General features: G+C 35.5%; 1 protein-coding gene across 1 annotated transcript in view; it reads left to right on the top strand.

The window, feature by feature from the left end:
• Positions 1 to 21958, top strand: part of GRIK2 (glutamate ionotropic receptor kainate type subunit 2) — a 431194-nt gene that overhangs the window by 121918 nt on the left and 287318 nt on the right. Inside the window, exon 3 of the mRNA XM_054822179.1 lies at positions 18506 to 18673. Coding sequence (XP_054678154.1) covers positions 18506 to 18673 — 168 coding nt within the window. The remainder of the gene's footprint in view (positions 1 to 18505; positions 18674 to 21958) is intronic.

The following is a 21958-nucleotide window of genomic DNA, read 5'->3' on the forward strand; positions in this document are numbered from 1 at the left end:
GGACAAGGGGTCATGGGTTTAAGCTGAAGGAGGGTCGATTTAGATTAGATATTAGAAAGAAATTCTTCCCTGTGAGGGTGGTGAGGCACTGGCACAGGTTGCCCAGAGAAGCTGTGGATGCCCCCTCCCTGGAAGTGTTCAAGGCCAGGTTGGGTGGGGCTTTGGGCAACCTGGTCTAGTGGAGGGTGTCTCTGCCCATGGCAGGGGGGTTGGAACTAGATGGTCTTTGAGGTCTCTTCCAACCCAAATAATTCTATGGTTCTATGAATATTTATATCTTTGTTAAATAGAAACATGGTAACAAAGGGCAACTTGTAAAGAATAAGAAATAAACACACTGGAATGTAAATATGAAATTGGTTATGAATATACAAATGTACTGTGTCAGGAAGCTCTTGCTGTAGGACCTTTATATTGTTAGCAGCTCTTGTGCATTTATCTCCTCTGTGTGTGTGTCTGTGTGTGACCATGGGAGAACCAGCCCAGAAGAGGCTAGAAGGAAGAGCTTTAATTCATCTTATCTCAACTCTATAATGAGCCAAGAGCCTTTCTGTCTACCTATTTTGAATTAGTCTCTTTGAATTAGTCATCTTTGAACCAGCCTTTCTTTTTTACAATAGTGGGAACTCTCATACTGACTTCAACAGTATTCTAGTAGGATGAATTTTGTACATGTAAGTATATTCTGTATCACCTGTATAATTTTTAGTGGGCAAGCTCTATCTTTACAGATTGTTTCAACATACCTCCAAAAGACAAGACAATTGTTTTTACATAAATAATACAATCACAGAATGGTAAGGGTTGGAAGGGACCTCGGGAGATCATCTCGTCCAACCCTCCTGCTAAAGCAGGTTCACCTACTGCAGGTTGCACAGGATGGCATCCAGGCAGGTTTCGAATATCTCCAGAGAAGGAGACTCCACAACCTCTCTGGGCAACCTGTTCTAGGTTTTTTAATTTTATTTTTATTGAGGGGTATGTACAGGTTTAAGGAAAAAGAACTTCTAGTTCAGGGAGTAAATTCTGTTTAGTTGGATCAGGTGGTGACCACTTCTATGTAACTTGGTTTTTGCTAGTTATTTGAACAGTCATTGTCAAGTAACAATGTTTTAGCTGTCTGAAATGTGTGAAAGGTGGCAAATCCGAAACAATTAATCTCATCTTAAGGAAGGCTAAAAGGCTGCTTACAATAACCAACTCAGAAAGGACATTACCTTAGAAAACTAAGAGTAGGTGAAATTGAATACAACCTGGTGAATGGGATTCAGCTGCCATAATGTAGGTGCCACAAGACATATTGCCTTCAGCCAGAGTCACAAAAGCACTTTCAACTCCAGTGAGTCCTTTGCCATATCTGCCAGCCTCTACAGGTTGCACCCTAAGAGAGTCTCAGGCAGTCTGAAAGGGCAGTAAATGACTGTTTTCAGGCAACTGAATCTTGCTTTGTGTCCTTGCAAAGTTCTTCTTTACAACTCAACATCTTTAAATTGCTGGGCTAGTGAGCCCAAGGTAAAAATAAACCAAACAACAACAAAAATCATTGAAACCAGTGTAACAGAACCAACCCCCTAGTTCAGAGTTGTCACTGAGGTTTACTGGTGGAAGATGTGAATCTTTAAAGACTACAAAAAACTAAATGAACATTTTTAAAGATAAAAATGGTCATATTCAGTATCTGCATTAAATTTAAGTTACTCTTTGCCACACAGAAGTGTGACAATAAAATCTCATTTTCTGAGGTCAGTGTAATTTCTGATTTATGATAATCTGGTGATCAACTGTTGCACAAGACTTAAGTACTCAAAAAGCTGGTGGTCTTAAATACTACCCAAAACTTACACCATAAAATTGGTTTAGTAAGGAGGCTTTGATGCCTTTCTGAAATCTAAGGGTATAACCTCAAATAATCTGTTACTTTGTTCAAATATAAAAATGATTTCAAGTTTTTTCTATATTTTAAAAGAGTTAATGCTGCAACACAGCAAAATTCATATTAATATGAAGACCTAAATGGAAGAAATGAAGGTCAGTCGTGTTGCTCTTTGATATAAAAGAAATGTGTTAGGGGTCTAGAAACTGGTAAAAATGTAGCTGTGTTTTGACACCACCGAAATATTAAATATAATTGTCTCTGACCTTTCTGTTTGATAAATTTTAATAACATATTTCAATTCTATTTTGTGTCACTAAAGGCAAATTTATTAGGACTTTTATCTCTTAGCTGCGCTTAAGAAATATTAAATTTTTTAGATAAACTACTACTTCTGGTGAACAAATACACCTCTCCACAATAAACATGAAATGGATAGAATTCAGATAACAGTTTCAAAGATGTTCTTTTTCAGAGTAGAAACCACCTGCTAGATAAACCTGTATTACATAAAGTTGTCTACTGCAAATATCACAACTTCACATCAGAAAGAAGACCTATGTCGTCTTGTACCGTTACTGGATTTTAAGCCACCTTAGGTAACTTGTGTTCGCTGCCTGCTACACTGAAATCTTGTTTGGTTTCCCAAAGTCATACCTCTGCAAAAATGAAAATTAGCACTGAATACTTTATAGCTGTTATCAAGTAAGGCCCTCTAGTTCTTATATGAGAAGAAACAGCACCCACAATTTGCACAACATATGTTTTTTGCAGAACTCTATCTTACTCCAACCTGTCTCTTTTCCAGGCTGAAATATCCTTTCTTCTTCACTCCTTATGTGAAATTCATTATATACTTTGTTGTCTTTACCTTTTTCAGATATATTATATAATTTTTTGGAAATGAGCAGGATTTGGTTCAAGGTTCAAATACATGTCGTGTGCCAAGTACCCAAACACCCCTTTTAGTCAATGGAAGTTAGCAGATGAAATCATAGAATCATAGAATGGTTTGGGTTGGAAAGGCCTCACCACTCTAACAGGGAAGAATTTTTTCCTTAGATCTAATCTAAATCGACCCTCTTTTAGTTTAAACCCATTACCCCTTGTCCTGTCACTACACTCCCTGATAAACAGTCCCTCACCACCTTTCCTGTAGGCCCCTTCAGGTACTGGAAGGCTGCTATAAGGTCTCCCCGGAGCCTTCTCTTCTCCAGGCTGAACAATCCCAACTCTCTGAGCCTGTCCTCATAGGAGAGGTATGGGCAAGCTGTACTGATAAGCTGCAAAAGGACTGATAGAATGTGAGATCCGTGTGTGTTTCAGAGTCACCTGTGAGGATAAGACATGAGACCTGGGAAAGACACGTTCCTTTTCTGTACCAGGGGCCAGGAGGGATAACTTCAGCCTTGTTAGCCCATATGTGGACACGTGCATTGAGTCCTAGATGACTATGCTCAGGTGAACTGAACTCGAAGATCCATTGAATACAATGGGAACTTGTACTCCTAGTACCCCTGTGGGCTTTTAAACACAGGTGTCTTAATCTTCAACTTCAGTCATTCCCTCCCTGCCCCCACCCACGAAGCGGATTAAAACTGTGTGCAATGTGTGAGATATCAGCAATGAAAGTGGAGCTTCCACATTATACGCTAGTGTAGAATTTATCTTCCAGATTGCTGTTTTAAACCTTTTTTTCCTCTTTTGTTGCTGAAATTTAGACTGTTTTCCTAAAGGAAATAGATTCCATCAATATCTTACCTCCTTGCTAAGTATGCTTTCTTGTTTGAAAACCAGAAAACAGAGCTTGCAGAGGTAAGTTTTGTGAAAAAGGTGACTAGATAGCCTGTTCACGTGTCTAAAGCAAAATGGCTTCCAGTGAAGACACTATTTTAGTTAGACACTGACAAATCTAGATGTAAGATATAGATTCCTTGAGAAAACATTTCATATTGATACCTATGATTCATGAAAAATCTTTTTCCTTCTGAAAAAACTGTCTCCTCTGTGGAGGTACTAAAAAAACCTAAAGCCTCATCATGGGCAGAAACTGATCATACTGGATGAAAAAATTTCTTATTAAACCATGTAAATTAGAAGAAAAATATGGAGTATTTTTACTGTCTAGTCTTCTGTTGTTACAAATATGAGTTGTTACTGAGATGGAGTAGTTGAAAGCATTTTAAACTTTTTTTTTTTAAAAAGTATATACTTGTAAATAAAAAAAAGCTGACACTGCGGTCATACTAGGTAAGATAGTATTCTGGTTAAAGATGTATCTGTCTGGAAGAATTTGGCCACGTACTAAAAAAATATATAGAAGAGAGAATAAAAAGGTCAAGTTGTTTTATATAACATAGCAGTTAATATTTAATCCATAAATAGGGTTCAGATAAGGTGGGATGCATAACTCCTGCTTTCCTGCCAAAACTACTTGTCACTTTTTCCCAAGAGGCTTCTAATTCAGTAATTAAAACTTAATTATCAAATTAGTGAACAACATTTTGGAGCATAATTATCATATTAGCTAATAACTTTTTAGCATTTAGACTCTTAATAAAACAAAATATCTGCATATAATTGACCAATCTAAACCCAAACACTGGATACAACTAGCTCTGAATTCCGGGATATATATGGAAACAGAATGAAAGGATACACTGTGGAAGTATCATTTGCACATCTAGATCACATTTTAGTCATTAGAAATATAAACACCTTCCCTCTCATGGAAAAAATAATTGGGTAATTATTAAGAAAAAACAAATGCCAGTCAAATCTACTGCAGATGAGAGGGGAGTGTGAAGTATTCAGTATCTGTGTTTCAGATCAAATGGTTTTACCTTCTGCTTCTGTACAACACTTTCCCCCAGCCCCTCCAATAATATTTCTGCAGGCTGTGAATTAAACACTACTGGTTTATGACTGGAGAAGTGAAATAGTATTTCTGATGGTATCATACTGAAACAGACCCTCTCATGCCTCATTAAACATTTTTGCTTGTTTACTTCAAGATCCCACTAGAATCTGTTCTCCGCATGAATCTGCTGTAAATTAGCAGTTTCCAAACCACTCAACTTTCACATGCGTTCACATGCTTTTTATCGATATTTATTTAATTACTTCAGAAATATGAATCTGTGGCAAAATTTGTGCATCTTTTTGTGTAATATTTAGAAAAGAAATAGCATGCAAAAGCTTTCAAGAAACTTTAAATTATATAGTTAAATTTCTTGTTATTTATGGAGTTGATATAGTGCATTTCATTTGTTTCTTTGGAGAGCAATACCTTAATTTCTTCTGCTAATGTCATGTTTGTATAAGCCATATTGCAATGTATAATTTACCTTAGGATACATAACAAAACATAATATGTTTCACTATTGGTGTAACTTATGAAATAAGTGAGCTCAAGGAATCTTAACCAATGTATTTTTAAAACTTTAAAAATAAATTTGCACAGTCTAGCAGCAGAGGCATCTAATATCTCTGCTTTTGAAGATAAGAAGATTTTCTGGTTTTGTTTAACTTTCTCTTTTATCCACATTAGCACTTGAAAATGTTACTACAGATCTCTTTCTTGCTTCTTGGAATCTTTATCATCAGTACCTAATGCTTACTTGTTTGCTCATACTATTTGCTTGTTTCTGTACTTACATCACTTTTTTATTTTTTCTGCCATGGCTGAAGACTCAAAAGGGGGATCATTGAGAGAATACGGAAATATAATTTCTATGCAATCCAAGCAGCTAGTATGTTAGAGACAGGAACAGTGAAGATTTTTCCAAATAAATATTCAATAATCCATCTTAGTCTTCTGAAAATTGCTTCAAAGTATTTAAACCATAAACCTGTAGCAGCACATACCATATTTTAATAAGGGTAGCAATACTTTAGGTAAAAATGATTTTGGTGAGATTGTTACTAATATAAAAAGAGAATGACTTAATTTCTAAGAAACTCTCCAATTCAAATATTTTTGGAAACTGAACATTTGAGTACCGAAATGAAACATCATTACACATAACAGCAAAAAGTATTTGTCACATCAGTCCGATTCTGAAGTTTGTTTTTTAAATCTTTTATGACTATTGTAACTTTTCCTACTATTTCACAGCATTTCTACAGCAGTGATTTCACACTGTTTAATTGTAATACAGGTAGGCAACAATTTGAAAAGATGATTAAATGCTCCAAGCAGTACTGAAGAAAATAATAATAGCTTGGAAACTGGAAACAATAAACTGTTCCAGTTAATGCACTGTAACATGGCAGTATTAGGAAGTAGTAATGTGTGACTATGAAGTAATATAAAGCATGATGTAGAAAACTGAAATTTGAAAATACGTTCTTGAAATGTAAAAATTACTGAAAAACTTCATTTTTCTCACTTTAGAGTGCCATATGCAGGACAAGAAGACTTTATTTTGTATCTCATATGTACAGCACATAGAGAACAAAACCACACTGCTTCTAGTCCCTGCTAAACAAGTGGATATAATAGTTCTTGCCTCTGCTTATTCAGGGGGCATGGAGGAGCACTTGTAGAGTTCTACATTTTTCCATTAAGAAACATTTTTGTTGATTCTATGGAGATTACTTTGCCTATGCACAGCAACAATACTGCAATTCTTTTTGTCTGAAATGTCTGTGGAAAGAAAAAGTATTTCACTAAATAATAGCAATACTGTTCCTTTAAAGAGGCAGTTATAGCACTTTTCTCTACAATAGAATTCTAAAGATTATTTCATTAGCCCAGAGAATGACTATTAAGAACTATTACAAAAATAATTCCAATTGAGAAAGATTATTCTGTGGATAGTGAGAAGTACATACAGTTCATACCATTCATAGAATGATATTTGGTATTCTGCATGTCTTCTGTTGTATGTATGTGTGCATATATATATATTAAGCCTAGGTATGTCCTTTTCTTTTCCTCTCCCTTAATTAAATAATACACTTCATAAGAATTGTTTAACGTTACTGAAGGATTTTATCTGTGAAAATCTTGAGAGAAGGAAGAAAAATGTGAAAATGTAGGTTTTGAACTTGCTTAGATCACTTAAATATCTACAAATTCCTGAGCATTTAAATATTAAGCATTAAAAATAAAAAATAGTCTTGAAGCTGGTGATACATTTTATTTCTGGAAAAGATTCTGCTCAGAGATTCAGGTGCCCAAATTTCACTTGCTTTAACAGAGGTCATGGCATTCAGCAGGGCCTAGGTCAGGCATTTTTTGTATATCTATTTGCAGGATCCAAGTTTTAGTCTTTATGTGCTTTTGTGATTGCAACTAAACTTTTATTGACCTTTTTAAATGTCCAAAGCCATGAGAATGAGTACTCTTACTGTTTATTTTAAGAGAAAAATTGATCTTTTATGATATGCGTTGTTGTAATTTTAACTTTTTGTGAGTAATTTCAATAAAGGTTTTTTTACTTGATATTTTTGGAAAGAGCAAATTAAAGTTATTTATTTTGAATATTTATATAGGTCTTAAGTGTGAGAATTTGGTTTTTGTTTTTCTTTAGAAAAAAATTAGAATAATAGAATCTTTAAGGTTGGGAAAGATCTCTAAGATCATCAAGTCCAACTGTTGACCCAACACCATCATGTCCACTAAACCATGTCCCAAAGTGCCATGTCTACATATTTTTTGAACACCTCCAAGGATGGTGACTCCACCACCTCTCTGGGCAGCCTGTTCCAATGCCTGACCACTCTTTTGGTGAAGAAATTTTTCCTAATATCTAATCTAAACCTCCCCGACACAACTCGAGACCATTTCCTCTTCTCCTTTCACTAATTACTTGGGAGAAGAGACCAAAACCTACCTCACTACAACCTCCTTTGAGGTTGAATGCATATTACATGATTTTCACTTGCTAGATCCTGCAGTGCTTGCTTTACTGCTTTTAAGTTAGCTGGTGAGTCTTAGCAGGGTGAGTCAAATTGTCTGGATAACTGGGAGCTGACTCTGAAGGTACTTCTGGCTAGCACGTGCCAATATTTGATGCTGAAGGTGCATTAGGAGTTACTTGACCAGAAAAAGCAAGCAAAAGGTGACCTGACCATATAAAGTCAGGCCAATAAGGCACACTAGTATTGTGGAAAGAAGTGTAGGAATACATAAGAAAGCAAATTGGAAGCTACAGGCTGGGATTGTAGAGTACTCAGGAAGAAAAGCTGAGTCCTGACCCTGACCTTCTCTTCTATTTAAGCATTTTCTACAGGAAATTCATTGGATAAAACCAAATGATCTAGAAATCATGGTCTGGCTCCTACTTCATATCTAGCAGAGATATGTAGAGGTATATGATAACTTCAGGCTTGCTCTTGTTTTCTGGATCTTGCAGACTGAAAATTCCTCTATGTATGGTAGCCTGTCTTCAAAGTTGAAAATTATGATATACGTCAATATATTACCTGCTGGTTAAGGCATTGTTTGAACAATGAAAGATATGGGCTCAGAGTTTAGTATATAAGGGAATCTGTTTTCTGCTTTATAGGCAAGTCCTGCAACAAGTTTATTTGGAAAATATTAATAACCATATAATTGCAAGCTGTATATTTCATAAAATGGTTTGGGTTGGAAGGGACCTCAAAGATCAGCTAGTTCCAACCCCCCTGCCATGGGCAGGGACACCCTCCACTAGACCACATTGCCCAAAGCCCCACCCAACCTGGCCTTGAACACTTCCAGGGATGGGGCATCCACAGCTTCTCTGGGCAACCTGTGCCAGTGCCTCACCACCCTCACAGGGAAGAATTTCTTCCTAATATCTAATCTAAATCTACCCTCCTTCAGCTTAAACCCATTACCCCTTGTCCTATCACTACATGCCCTTGTAACCAGTCCCTCTCCAGCTTTCCTGTAGGTCCCATTTAGGTACTGGAAGGCTGCTATAAGGTCTCCCCAGAGCCTTCTCTTCTCCAGGCTGAACCTCTCCATTTCATTGAAGATGTCTTTCCATGCAAGCTGTGCATTGACCTTCCACCAATTAAGAGCCTTCTGACTTCAGTGCAGTTCACGCACTTTTGTGTTTCATCTTTATCTGTTGAGGGACACTAGGATGAGCTTCTTACACTGCAGCATTTCTCTACGTGCTTGCATGCTTACAGTTCCTGGGAAACTTTTCAGCTTTCCACGGAATCATCAAGTGATTCCTGGTAACTGCTGAACCACAAGCTCTGTGAATTTTTCTGGAGAAATTAGGTGTACATCTTTTCGAAGGCCTGCTTGAAAAATTACAATAATAAGATCTGACAATGAATCCTACATTCTTTTATGACTCTTGTTTAGCTTATTAAAACAAAACTGAACCCAAAAAAATCCTACCACCTAAACCCAAAAGAAAAAAGCTCCTTTTGCTCCAGCTTTTGTATGTGGACATATTAGTATTAAATAGTATAATAATGTAGGAGTTAAGGTCAAAATATATTTAGTCTTTTAATGTCTACTTATATTTTATGAGTGAGTCATTATTTTAGTTATTTTAGATGCAAGTGGAAATCTGGAGAAAATTTCCTTCACTGTCTGTGTACACTTTGACTTAAATGTGATTCCAGACACAAACCAATGCTTGAGAAGATGGATGAATAGCATTCAGTGTGATAGAAAGAAAAAATCCTGGCCTAACATAATATTGTTAGCATTTATTTATGGTCTCCATGAGGAGGTCAGGGAACTGTTTTTGTCAGAGTTCTAATCTATTTTATGATTCTCTCTAGAACAAAATGAAATGGTCCATGATTTGCATATCTTCAAACCTTCTATAAGCAGGAAAGTTTGAAGGTTGTAACTGCCCAGTAAGTAGCCTGCAAACAGACAGGCTTGTGCATTAGTCATTGTGAAAGTATTTGTATAAAACCTAACCATTTAAGTCTGCATATTCTCTTCTTTAAAGAAGTTTCGGAGAAAAAAAAGTTTTCATGGAGACTGAAAAGCTTTTTATCTGGGTATTGACTGCCTCTTTAGAAAAAAGGGAAGGAAACAAAGGTGTGTTAAGACAGTTTAAAACATTTTGTTAGCCAAAGTAATGAAAAGCACATTTTAGCAAAATCCTCTGGGGCCATTTTTGTAGTCACATTTCATGTAGTGTTTTGTTTCTTTTTCTTACCGCTAGTCATGAGAGACTAAACATTATGTGAATGTGATAATTGCATTGAAATTATCACTTGTATTCTGTAATAAATTGCTTAGCATGTCAGAGGAAGCTAATGTATATCCTTGAAGTGGGAACAAATCTTATGGATAGTACGTTCTAACACTGTAGGTGAATGCATTTAGGTGTTCTTATTTTGGCTGTCATCTTTGGTCATGCTCTGCTGATATTCTGACTGAAAGGAGTAATATTCATAAACAGATGCTATCGGAAGCAGTGTGTTATAAGTATGCTGCGTATTCCAGTCTAGTAATATTTTTTAGTAGCATTTTGTTTATGACTTTTCAAAGCATATTTGGAACTGTGCTGATGAAAGGTAAGATTCTGACGTGTGGCATTTGTCACATCTGACTTAATTTGATGCATTCTAACATCATCTTTATATTTAAAATAGAATTTTAAAGATACTTATCATTTGTATGTACTCACCTTTAAAAATCTTTTTAAGCAGGTTTATAAGATAAAAAAGCTTTTGTTCAAATGAGATCCACGCTTATTATTTCCTAATATTATCCCTTATTATTTTTTCACGTTTAATAAAAACAAGTCTGTTTTGATATACAATTTAATGTTAAATTAAGAGGATGATTCTAACATTGACTGGATATTTAGCCCCTTATATATTGTACAATCAGAAAAGATATAGTTTTATTTCTCTTAAATCTGTGGATAATTCAAATCCTTTTATGAGAAACATGTCTTAAGTTGCTAGTTTCAGGCAACTACACTAAAATACCAATCAAAAGATAACTTAGATGCTGAAGATAATATTTCTATGCATTTTTTTATAGTGCAAGATTTGCAGGATTCTGTGATCATGCCTTCATACAATGATTCCACTAATGCCTCTAACTTAAATTATGTCTCATTTTAAAACGTTACTGATTTTCTGATAATTGTGCCTCTATTGCAACGTTGAGGTGTTTGTTACATTTGTTTTGTGATGAGATATTTACTTTTCAGAAAAATCTTCTTGTATAAGATTACACAGGATATCAGTGGCAATGAAAATAAACCCCAGAAATTCCAGGTCCTGCTTCCCTCCTCCAAACCCTATGTGCACTCAGTATGGATAAAGGATATTGCTGAAATGTACTGTCGTTTCCCACAGTGGCTTATCCACATAGAAAGGACTTCAAAGTCAAATAAGCAGAGTTTTCTATGTCAAGTGATCCTTTTAAACTTTTTCCTGTTGGGAGATTCAGAAATCTTTCAATTTAATTTTGAAAAGGAGTAATAAAAACATGGGATAGTCCAGATTCACACTGTTGTATTCTAAATTGATATAAAAAATTAAACTACATTGTTTTATGGAAAAGGTTGTAACAAAGAAATTTTTTCATTTGCTTTTAATGTCTTGCATGAAAGTGATTAATTTTCTTAAATCCTGTTCCAGACAGAAATAAGTGGCTAAGATGTAATTTTATTCTGTATTTATAGGAAGCACACGTATAAGCTGGCAACCTTTACGGAGATCTTTAAACCACCTCTGTGGCTTTTCAATCCATAACAGGATCTGAAACAGGATTATCAGTACAGCCCATAGCATGCTTGATTAGGGCCAAAATGCCTTCAGCCAGCAACTCCAACCAGTCACTGTAGCACAGCACCTACCATGCCTCCTGCTCCCAGTATCATCCACGCTACGTCGGTGATATTGGGTTTTTTGAATGAGCCTTTTCACTGCCTTCTGGCTATGCCTGTATTTGGAAAATGGTAGTCCCTTCACACTTCCAAAAAGCCCTCACTTCCACCTCTGGAAATGATAGTATACTAGCATCCATTGAACTCTCAATGACATGCCTTTGACTTTTTATCCCTCTACTTTTTTGTAGTACCACCTTACATAATCATTGGGTCTGATTATCAAATGGCAATTTCAAAATTGGGACACAGCAGATGATAGAAGCGTGTATTTTAAAGGTGTAACACCTGATAGACTTGCTTGGTTCTCTCTTGAAGCACTTTTCTAAAAAGTCATTTGTCACAGATACCTTGTTCACAGATACCTGTTACTCCTTTCTTCCATCTTTCCAATTAATTAAACAAAGACTGTCTTGAGAGGTCATGTTTTCTGAAAGGGAAGTAATGTCAGAATAAAAGATTTCTATTTGTTACATCAGCATTAAATCTGGGCACCATAGTTATCTTATATTCAAAGTATTGATTTGAGGTGAAGAGTAATTTCATTCCTGTATAACATCATATAAATTTATTAGGATAATTTAAACATATTTGTATGTTTTTAAAGTAAAATGATGGGAAGAAATGTTAATGGCTAAGATAAATTGTTTTTAAAAGCAAATTTTCTTCCAGGTTCTCAGTCACCTTTTTAGTGTTACTTAAGATATGGTTTTACATTATTACATTTTAAAAGTTACTGTATTATTAAAAAAAATGGTGCTCATGCCACAATGTGACTGATGTTACTTTTTATAACGTATTAATAAAGACTCTCTTCTTCATGGTTGTTGGTAAATTTGTGCAGATTGGTGCATAATAATGATAATATGGCTATAACGTTAAAAATCATAGCTATTAATAACTAGTGTGTGTATGTGTGAGATCTTCATAAAGTTATTTCGATATTAGAAAAATATGAAACTTCATCTTACATCTTCATACAAGGAAATCACAGTTAAAATTGAAAGTATGATTGATATTATTGTTCCTATAACTTTATTAATATCAACAATGCTGTATTAGAATGAGTTTATGTTTAAATTTATCTCTCCTGATTTCACATTTGAAAATTAGTCTGGTAACTTCCTGATACTGCCACACCATGGAAGTTTTAATTCTGTGTAGTTGATATACTTGCAATGATATTGAAAAAGAATTATTTTAGATTCAGCAGTTTAAGGTAGCCTGTAAGCTTCCTTTCAACTGATTTGTCAGATTCTGTTATATATTTAAAGGTTTCATTTTTCAGAGGGCACAGATTGTAAAATAGCCTGTAGCTACTGCTGTTAAATAGCATTAATTTCTACTGAAATAACTTTGGGATTGTACTAGAAACAAAGGAGAAATTCTTTGTTTTATTACCAGCCAGGTTTGCTATTTTGCTTGTTTGTAGTTCTACTCAGACACTTTTGAAGCTTGCTTGAATGCGCGGTATTTCAAGTAGGTAACAGTAGGTCAAGTTTTGTGGCATGCATCCGTTTCAAAAGTTCTCCATACGTAAGAGGGAGCAGAGATTTAAGGATAACTTGTTCTGGCACTTATGTTCATCCAGTGATTTTGTGAGTTAAGCACTTTTGTACTTTCTACTGGATTTTATCAGATACTACATGGAGATGATAATGCAAAACACAGAACAAACAAAATGCAAAACACTTTGATCCTCAAAGTGGAGTGTTTACGGGGAGAAAAATATATATGACCCTTTCGTGGAATAGAAATGGAAAGTTGAATCATTCCAATGGTTAGCCTCTTATTTGTGAAATTAGGTAGGTAAAAGCAGGACCAATTTTCATGTAATTTTTGCAGAGATGTGTAGCAAGAGGATTTTTTCCTCTGGATTTTGTGCTTGAGAAAATTATTTGAAAATTAAAAAAAAAAAAATCAAGATGGCCTGTGAACTAAAAATGACAGTTCTTCAACTTTCTTGTGGTGGAAAATACAGACTTTTTCACCTGAACAATTTCAGAACAAATTTTTTGGACTTGTATAATTGTTTTAAAAACTATTTCAGATTTTCTTTTCCTTGGAAAATAATAAGGACATCTACTATAGGACTCATACTATTTTAGGCACTACATATTGTCCTTTTTGATAAAACATTGCTATCATTTTTTCCAGTGGCTTCTGTTTCTGAAGAACCTGTTACTGTATCAGTATTACACTGATGACTGGATTTTCCCCATTAGTTATGTAAAAGAACTTGGTTATATAAATGTTTGTCAATAGTGACAACTCCGATGAAAAATCCCAGTGGATTTCAGGTTCAGTAAAAGCAGTTCTAGTATATCAAGATTAACAGGAGAGCTGAATTATCCCAGAAGTCACTGCAAAAGATTGTTTTACGATTGCTTTTGCATATCTGGCTTGGACTGGCCTGTCTTAAACATTCCTCATCACTGTGATTCTTCAGGTGTTGATCACTACTAGAATCCAGTCAGCTTTTGCTAAGCGGTTATCATGACAGTAAAAACTGGAAGAAATGTTGAGCTATACAGCAGTCACCTGCTGCACACAGTGAATAAAACTTCATGAGCTACAGGTTGAGCTGTGGCTGCATGATGCCATATTCCCTGGTGGTGGTGTTATAGGCCGCAGAGGAACTGCCATACCATTAACATTGTAAATTAAGAAGTCCTGTCTAAGACCACTAAAGCAAGCTAAGCATTAAATAAACATTTTACTCCTCTGTTTAAGTTTTCTGTCTCTGTTTTGAAGTAGCAGTGAAAATTCAGCCATTTCCTCTAGGATGTGCTGCTGGTTGTGTATGAGAACTGGTGTTTCTGCCTATTACGGGTCTATAAGCTGTGTTAAAAATAAGACAAACACCAACACCTGCATTTTTCAAGCTGTTAGACAGAGATAGGCATTGGTTTGGCTGCTTGTCCACATATCAATGGCGAGATTTATGACTCTTCTCTCTGCTTATCTGAGAGCATGCAGTGCATTCCTCAATTTGATTATTAATAAGGCTATCCTGAATACAAGGTACAACAGCAGTAAAGAACAGCCTGCTTGGGAGGGAACAACATGACTCAGTATGCTATAACAGCTTCTGGAAACCACTATCCCGTTATAATTGAATATACTTGAAGTGGAAAGCCAACCTTTTTTATTAATTTCCTTTCCATTTAAAAAAAAAATTGCAGTATAATTTGTGGCTTGTTTCTCAGTATTAAGCCAGTAGATTTACATAAGCTTTTCTTTAAAAATACTCAAAGTATTTTTTGCTATTATTTCATATTCAGTAACAAATATAGGAACATAACAGTAAGGCCAAGGCAGTTTAAAGTAACCAAGTTTCTACTTGCATCTTATGTAGCAATGGAGAAAGCACCCTTTAAAGCTTCCCATTCCTGTCAATATTATCTGAACTCATTTATGTGCCTTTGCTGAGCATCCTGAAAATATAGACTTCAACTCATGCTTAACAGGGCTCTCGTCTGGAGAATGAGAAGCTGTTTTGTGACTATATTCTGATGTTCACAATGCAGACCTGTGCCTGCCTAAGCTCCTGCTCTGTGTAGTGCGTGAGTTCAATTTAAACTGCTTATAAGTTCAATTAAAAAATGGTGGTGCCCTGTGTGCAATATTAGGTTGGCCGAAGCTGTTATTCACTACAGAGGAGCCTGGCATTTTCAGCCATTTTGCATATTAGTAGGACATGGTGCACTTGAAGAACCTGTTGATTTGAGTCTCAGTATGAAAATTAAGATGAACCTACACCTGCCAGCATCCAAAATATTTCATTATGGGATGTTCCTCCTCTGCTGCTTGAACAGACAGATACAGAAGTAACATGAAACTGAAATGAAAGGCACCTAGTGGAAGTTTGACATCCTACAGGTTAGAAAATGGCTAGGAAACTGCAAAGGTCTATATTCCTCTAGGGTTCTTATTTTTAATTCAGTGTCTATCCAGTGTAAAATATGAAAATATTCAGGAGCAGGAATGAGAAACTATGTTTTCCTTCCTCCAAGCAAAATGTCCTGATCATAGGACAACAGAAACAGGTTATTCTACCTCTCTTTTCCTTAGGAATGGAAATTTACCCTGAGGCAGACAGACCATATGCTGCCAGCTTCGTGGGGCATACATTTATCACAGGGACAGAGAATATGTGAGTGAGGGAACAAACCACTGAACGGTGCACGTGGGAAATTACACGTTGTTGCCATTCACAGGAGATAGAGACTTTGTCATCTTCATAAAATTGTCTTACTACGTGATGGACTGTCACTACCATTAGGAATTACCTAGATATGAGAGGTCAAAATCCATTTTTATTTTTATTTTATGCTGAGAGTAGTGGCTGCATCTTTGACAAGGAATTCCCCATCTCAAGTATTTAGAAATGAACAGAATGAAAAATACAGGAACAATGAAGAAAGATTTATTGTGCTTCAGATATATTAAAATTAAAGAAGAAATCTTCCAATGTAAAAATTTCAGGGTGAAGAAAGAGATATTGTAATGCTTATTTCTCTTTATGAATTCATTGTAACTTAGGATATAATCTCTTTTTTTTTTTTTTTTTTTAATAACTGTTTGTGTGATACTGGTTTATTCAAATACATTTGAATAACTGCTTTCCAGATGCCTTAGGGAAGCTTATAAAATCTATCTTAATTTTCATTATGTTCATAGAGACATCTCTTTTTTCTTGTCTCTTAATATCTATACTTATCATTTATTAATTAATTTTTAGCTTTCTGCAGCAATTTTTTTAATATTTTCCCCAAATCAAAATAGGATCCTTCTATGTATCATAGTTTGATTTATAATGTGTAGATGCTGTAAATCTTAAGCAGCACAAAATCTTGCCTATCAGATTATGTTTTCCTGAACAGAGCACTTCATTAATTTGAAAAGCAGTAGGCTGCCTTTCATGTTAATATTGCATTATTGAGCAAATAAACGTGGTCATTTTTTTCAGTTTTAAAGTGTACCAGGCCTATGTTTATCTGATGTTATCCAAGTTTCTTTTGCTTTAGCTTCACAAATATTGCTAATATCAGTTACTGATTATATTTTTTTCTATGTTCAGTCAGTTTGGATCATTTCCCTAGGTACCTAAATTTTTCTTAAGCATCTGCCTCTCCCATCAATGCTTCATTCTCAGTTTTAAATGACTAATGTTTAAATAATTATTAGTCTCATCTCATCTCAGCGGTTAGTGCTTGGCTTTTAAATTAATATTATTTGAGCATCTGCCCCTAGGGCTCTCACTAGGAATTTAAGGGCTCATATGTAGGAAAAAAAAGTTAACCACTCCATCCTGTACTGAGAAACAGGTTGGAAGAAGCAGGAGGCTTGCAAAACTGAAAAGCCTTTTCATATTTAATGGTATCAGACAGGGAAAGAGTTGATAACTAAATAGACATTCTTTTTACTTTAGAAATGGTTCGTCTACTTGGCTGCTCAACAAGACTGCTTACAAACTGATTGTGAAATTCAGTCTGACTCAGTTCCTGTACATTCAGATTCTGAGCGCTTCTTGCTGAGAAAGTAGTGGAGCGTTGAATAAATTTTTTTGGACAATACGAAGCCAGGTAGCAACATTACTTTGGAAATGAATAAGCACAAGCTAGAAGAAAGTGAATGAAAAATGTTTCTTGCACAGATACAATGCCTGGCTTATAATTAGTGATCCTCAGATGACGGCCATCGGCCGTCCATTAGTATAGACAGATGCGGTTAGCGTGAGGACTGAAAAGACCATATGGATGCAGATTGTTTTTCTGAGGCGTTCCATATCATCATAGTAAGAACATATCTTAAAATTACTTTTATTGTCGCTATACCCTTGGCCTTTCCAGACCCAAGAATAAATGATGTTACTCCAAAGTATATATAAATTTACATTTCATAGGCAATGATATCTCATTAATCAGAAAAGAAGGGCTGAAGCAGAATATGGTTTCACAAACTTATTTGCTTCATTTGAGATTAAGGCTGGGTCAGAAGCATTCTAGAAATTGCCTGTCATGAGGCATGTCCTACTCTGGCAGTATGCTTTGTTTGGGGATGCTTTCATAGCATAATAGAGTTTATGCAGGCTGTAGTTGTTTAGATTCCTGTATTTGCTGAGAATGAGGTTAGCTCGTACATGTAGCTCAGTGCAAAAGACCAAAATTTGAACTCTTTGCTCAATGTATTTATCAGTTCAGGCACACAGTCCTTCTAAGATATCTAAACATCTTCATTTCTGGAGGCAGTTTAGGGCACCTCAGTTTCATGCTCCTTTATATGTGTATTTTCAGTATATTTTCAGTTCATTATAGCTGTATCACGTCTGGAAGAGTAGAAAACAAGAATCTAGAAATGTCTCTCCCCTCCCCCCCCCACCTCTCACATAAGTGGTGGTTGATCTGGAAGAGGTAAATGTAATAATTTCAAGTTTAACTATGTAAAATAATAATTACATATTCTTCATCCCTCTCCTATTTTGCTTCTGAATAGTGTGGTTAGTTTATATTGCCACACTCTTTTTATTCAAAATAGTAAAATGAATGTTGTATGGAAAAAGAACCCAAACAGATTTTCTTTAAGGTAAGTTTGATTTATTGCTGTGTTATTTATGGTTTGACCCAAACCTCACCAAAATCATGAGATAATTTCATGACTTGCATTGTATCAGGTTTATTAAGTTAAAAATGTCAAGCAGATGAATCTTTTTCCAAACTGATGATTAAAGATGTTCTTTTATGCTATTTTGGCTTACTAGTGTGTTTGTTTTTTTTCTTTTTCTTCTTTTCTTACTTCTTTCTGCCACTACCAGGAGGCATTTTTGAGTGTGTGGAATCTGGTCCAATGGGAGCAGAAGAATTAGCCTTCAGATTTGCTGTGAACACAATCAACAGAAACAGAACTCTTCTGCCAAACACCACATTAACATACGACACCCAAAAGATAAATCTCTATGACAGTTTTGAAGCATCCAAAAAAGGTAACCTTTTGCATATTTAATTTTTTTAATGAGAAACTAAGACTTACTTGGTTTGCTTACCTGAAAAAATGTCCGTCCAATAAAGCCATATGCAATGAGACTGTACAAGGTTGTGACTGACATTGAAGAACTGCTTTAAAGACCACCCCTTGAAGGCTGTAATGGTAACTGCTTGAAAATTACGTTGTCATCTTTGCTCCCACTGCCTCTATCTAAAAGCTATTTCTTTAAATATTTAAAACCTGAAACAATTTTTTCTGAGCTTTTTGACTAGAGTGTTTTTGAGAGGAGCTCCTTTGGAATGAGAAAACAGTGTCCAGACTTTGTCCTGGAAAATGCCCCAAATTCTAGTGAACTTGGAAGAAGACTCCAATTTAATTTTAAGCATTCAAACACTTTAAGTACATCTCCACAAATACCTTTAGCATGTGAATGCCTTTCATAGTTAATCAGGTGGGGTCTTCAAAGGGGAACGAGCAGTTGTAGTTTCGTACATCTTATGTCAATGAGGCATAAAAATAAGCCTATTAAATCTGCCTAAGAATATTGCTATCAGGTGAATGTCTAGACCTGAGTTCAGCAGTTTTCTCCTAACTATAAAGTAAAAGAAATAATTCTGAACACTTTTCCTAAATTTTCAAATCTTTGATTCTCACAAAATTTGAAGTTTTCAGATTGCTTTGCATTCCAGTCTGTGACAATAGATGCAAGTTGTACTGCACCATTGCCATACCCTAGAAAGTACAAACCCCAACAAGTCCAATATGTATTTATAGGAGAAAATACAAAGACTAGTGTCAGAACTCAGCAGGACTGAATTTTGCACTATATTGTATGTTCTTTAAAAACATTTTTTTATAAATTGAAGAGCCAATTTCATGTGAAGGTTATCCCTAACTAGAAAATAAGAAAGGTGAAAGAATCAGAGGTCGAACTATTTCTTGTGACAGCTTTCTAGCCTAAACCTGTCAAGTGATCTGGTCCCAACACACCACTCCCAAGTGCTGAAGACTGAAAGCTTTACACAATAAGGGATTTGTGGTGTTATAATGGGCTAAGACAAATAAAAACCATAGTACATTAGAAATGCTACATAGGGAAAAGCTGCTGTGTCAGGATGAATGTACATGAAGTACATCTTAAAGTGGAATTTAATATGGATTAAAAAATTCAGTTTAGAAATTATGAGGATTTTTTTTCTCTTTTGCTGTAACACATAGTTAATATTTTTAATCTGTTTTATCTGTTTATTTGCTAAATAAACCATTCTAATATGGGCTTTTGTTAGGCATGAAAATATTAGTACAGAAATGTACACAGTTTGGTCATTGTAAGATGCTTTGATTTATGAAAAAAATTATGGGCTAAGTATTTATGCCTAGCAAGAGGGTTTCTTTGCAGAGGAGAGTTTGTGGAAGAAGAAAGAGGAAAACAACACCTTTAACAAAGTATTTTGAGTTATTCTCGTGTTTTGGATGATGGATTAAAGCAGGTTCTGAGAGACTACTCTTTCCTTTCCACCTCAGCCAACAGTGAATGAATGGGCTGATCCTTAATTCTGACCCCTTCTTTCTCCTTTCCTGCTCATCTTCCAAATTCAAATGCTTCCTGACTCCAGCACACACTGTCCTGTGAAATTTAATGGGGCAGTTTCTCTCCATTCCTGAGGGAAGATGTAGACAACAGAGAAATTTTTTCTGTGATCTTTAATTCTTTAAGCCTTTCCTGAGACCACATAACTACTTTTAGTCCTTACTTGAGGTTTGCTTGAGAGTGCAAGCTAGCCCGAATATTATGTTGCTAATACTTGATAGACTGTAATAGCTGAAGGTCCCTTCCAACCCAAACCATTCTATGAAGTTAGAATGGCAACATGCCATTGATTGGATATATTGAATAAATTGTATATATTCATTGTTCCCACTTGCATCTTGGATGAGAACGCAACTCTTTATTTGTAACTGGTCAGGCTGTATCAAAATCTGTGTAATCTTCTAGTGCTAATAGCTTTTTGCTTCATCAATTCACAATACGGCCAACTACATTTGTGCTGACAGGTGCATTAGTTCAGAATCAAAGGCTAAAGGTTAACATTAAATGGTTCATTTTATTATGATGGCTCCAAAGCAGAGCTTTAACAATGAGGTTTAAGCATTTGACTCATTTTGTGGTTCATGATTATGTCCATTAGTGAGCAGGCAGGCGCTGCATCACAAATAGCCTGTTTAGACCTCTTAGTAACATATAGTTTTGAAGTTGAATATAGAAGAAATATTAATGGGTTTTTAAAGGTACTATATGAAAGAGCAACCTGAAGGCAAGATGATATTTCTGAGATACTGTTTAAGTGAAGAATAATGTAAATGCAAACAAAATATCCCTCATTGCACTAGAAAAATCAGTATGCATCTGATAGAGCTAGTGCCATATTAAATCACGTGTGAAAGCATTGCATTATTCAAATCTCAGAAACAGGAAAAAAAAGCCCATTGAAAAGCCATCTGGTAGCTATTGCTGTTGTTAGTGATCCCATTTACTGACATTTGCATAAAGCTTGTTGATTACTCTTAGGAAGGGCAATATTAGCATAAATGTTTTTTTATCAAGCTAGTCATTTAGGCCCTGATCCGATGCTCAAAATGCAATGGAGATCCTGTGTGTATATGAGAAGTTCATTTAAACCACCAGTGCTCTGCAGTAATAAAAAGGTGTGCCAGCATAGTTTCTGGAATGCACTTGAAAGACTTAGCAATATTTTCATCATGTTGAAGAGGATGTGCATAATAAACCAATAAATTTTGACTTGCTGAGAAAAGTAATGCAACAAGATGTGTTTCTACTGCTTGTTTCCTCAGCTGTCAGGAACATTGATAGTGGAGTAACAATATTAATTAATCAAACTTCATACAAATACTCGCATCTACATTGGGTTAGGGAGATACTTTCTTTAGTTCTCTCTACCAACTGGGATGTTTTCTTAGAAGACAGAATCTGTTGTTTTTCAGAACTGCATACTCGTAAAGGTTATGTCTATGGTAGTGATATAAACAGGAGCAGGGCATGGGCTGAAAAACTGCTCTGCAGCATTGACCAATTTTCCTGCCTTCTTTTTGGCACGTCCTAACTAATGTTCTACAAAATAATACTGGAGCGTACTGTGCGATATAATACAGACCAGACACTGCTAATGCACAGTATAGGTAGGGCCACCCTATGTTGGAAACAGGAAAGCTAATGCAGAAGTATCATGTCAGTGACTCTCAGGGCCAGTTTTATCTACTAATA

Source organism: Grus americana, chromosome 3 (assembly GCF_028858705.1).
Source record: "Grus americana isolate bGruAme1 chromosome 3, bGruAme1.mat, whole genome shotgun sequence".
NCBI classification, from domain to species: domain Eukaryota; kingdom Metazoa; phylum Chordata; class Aves; order Gruiformes; family Gruidae; genus Grus; species Grus americana.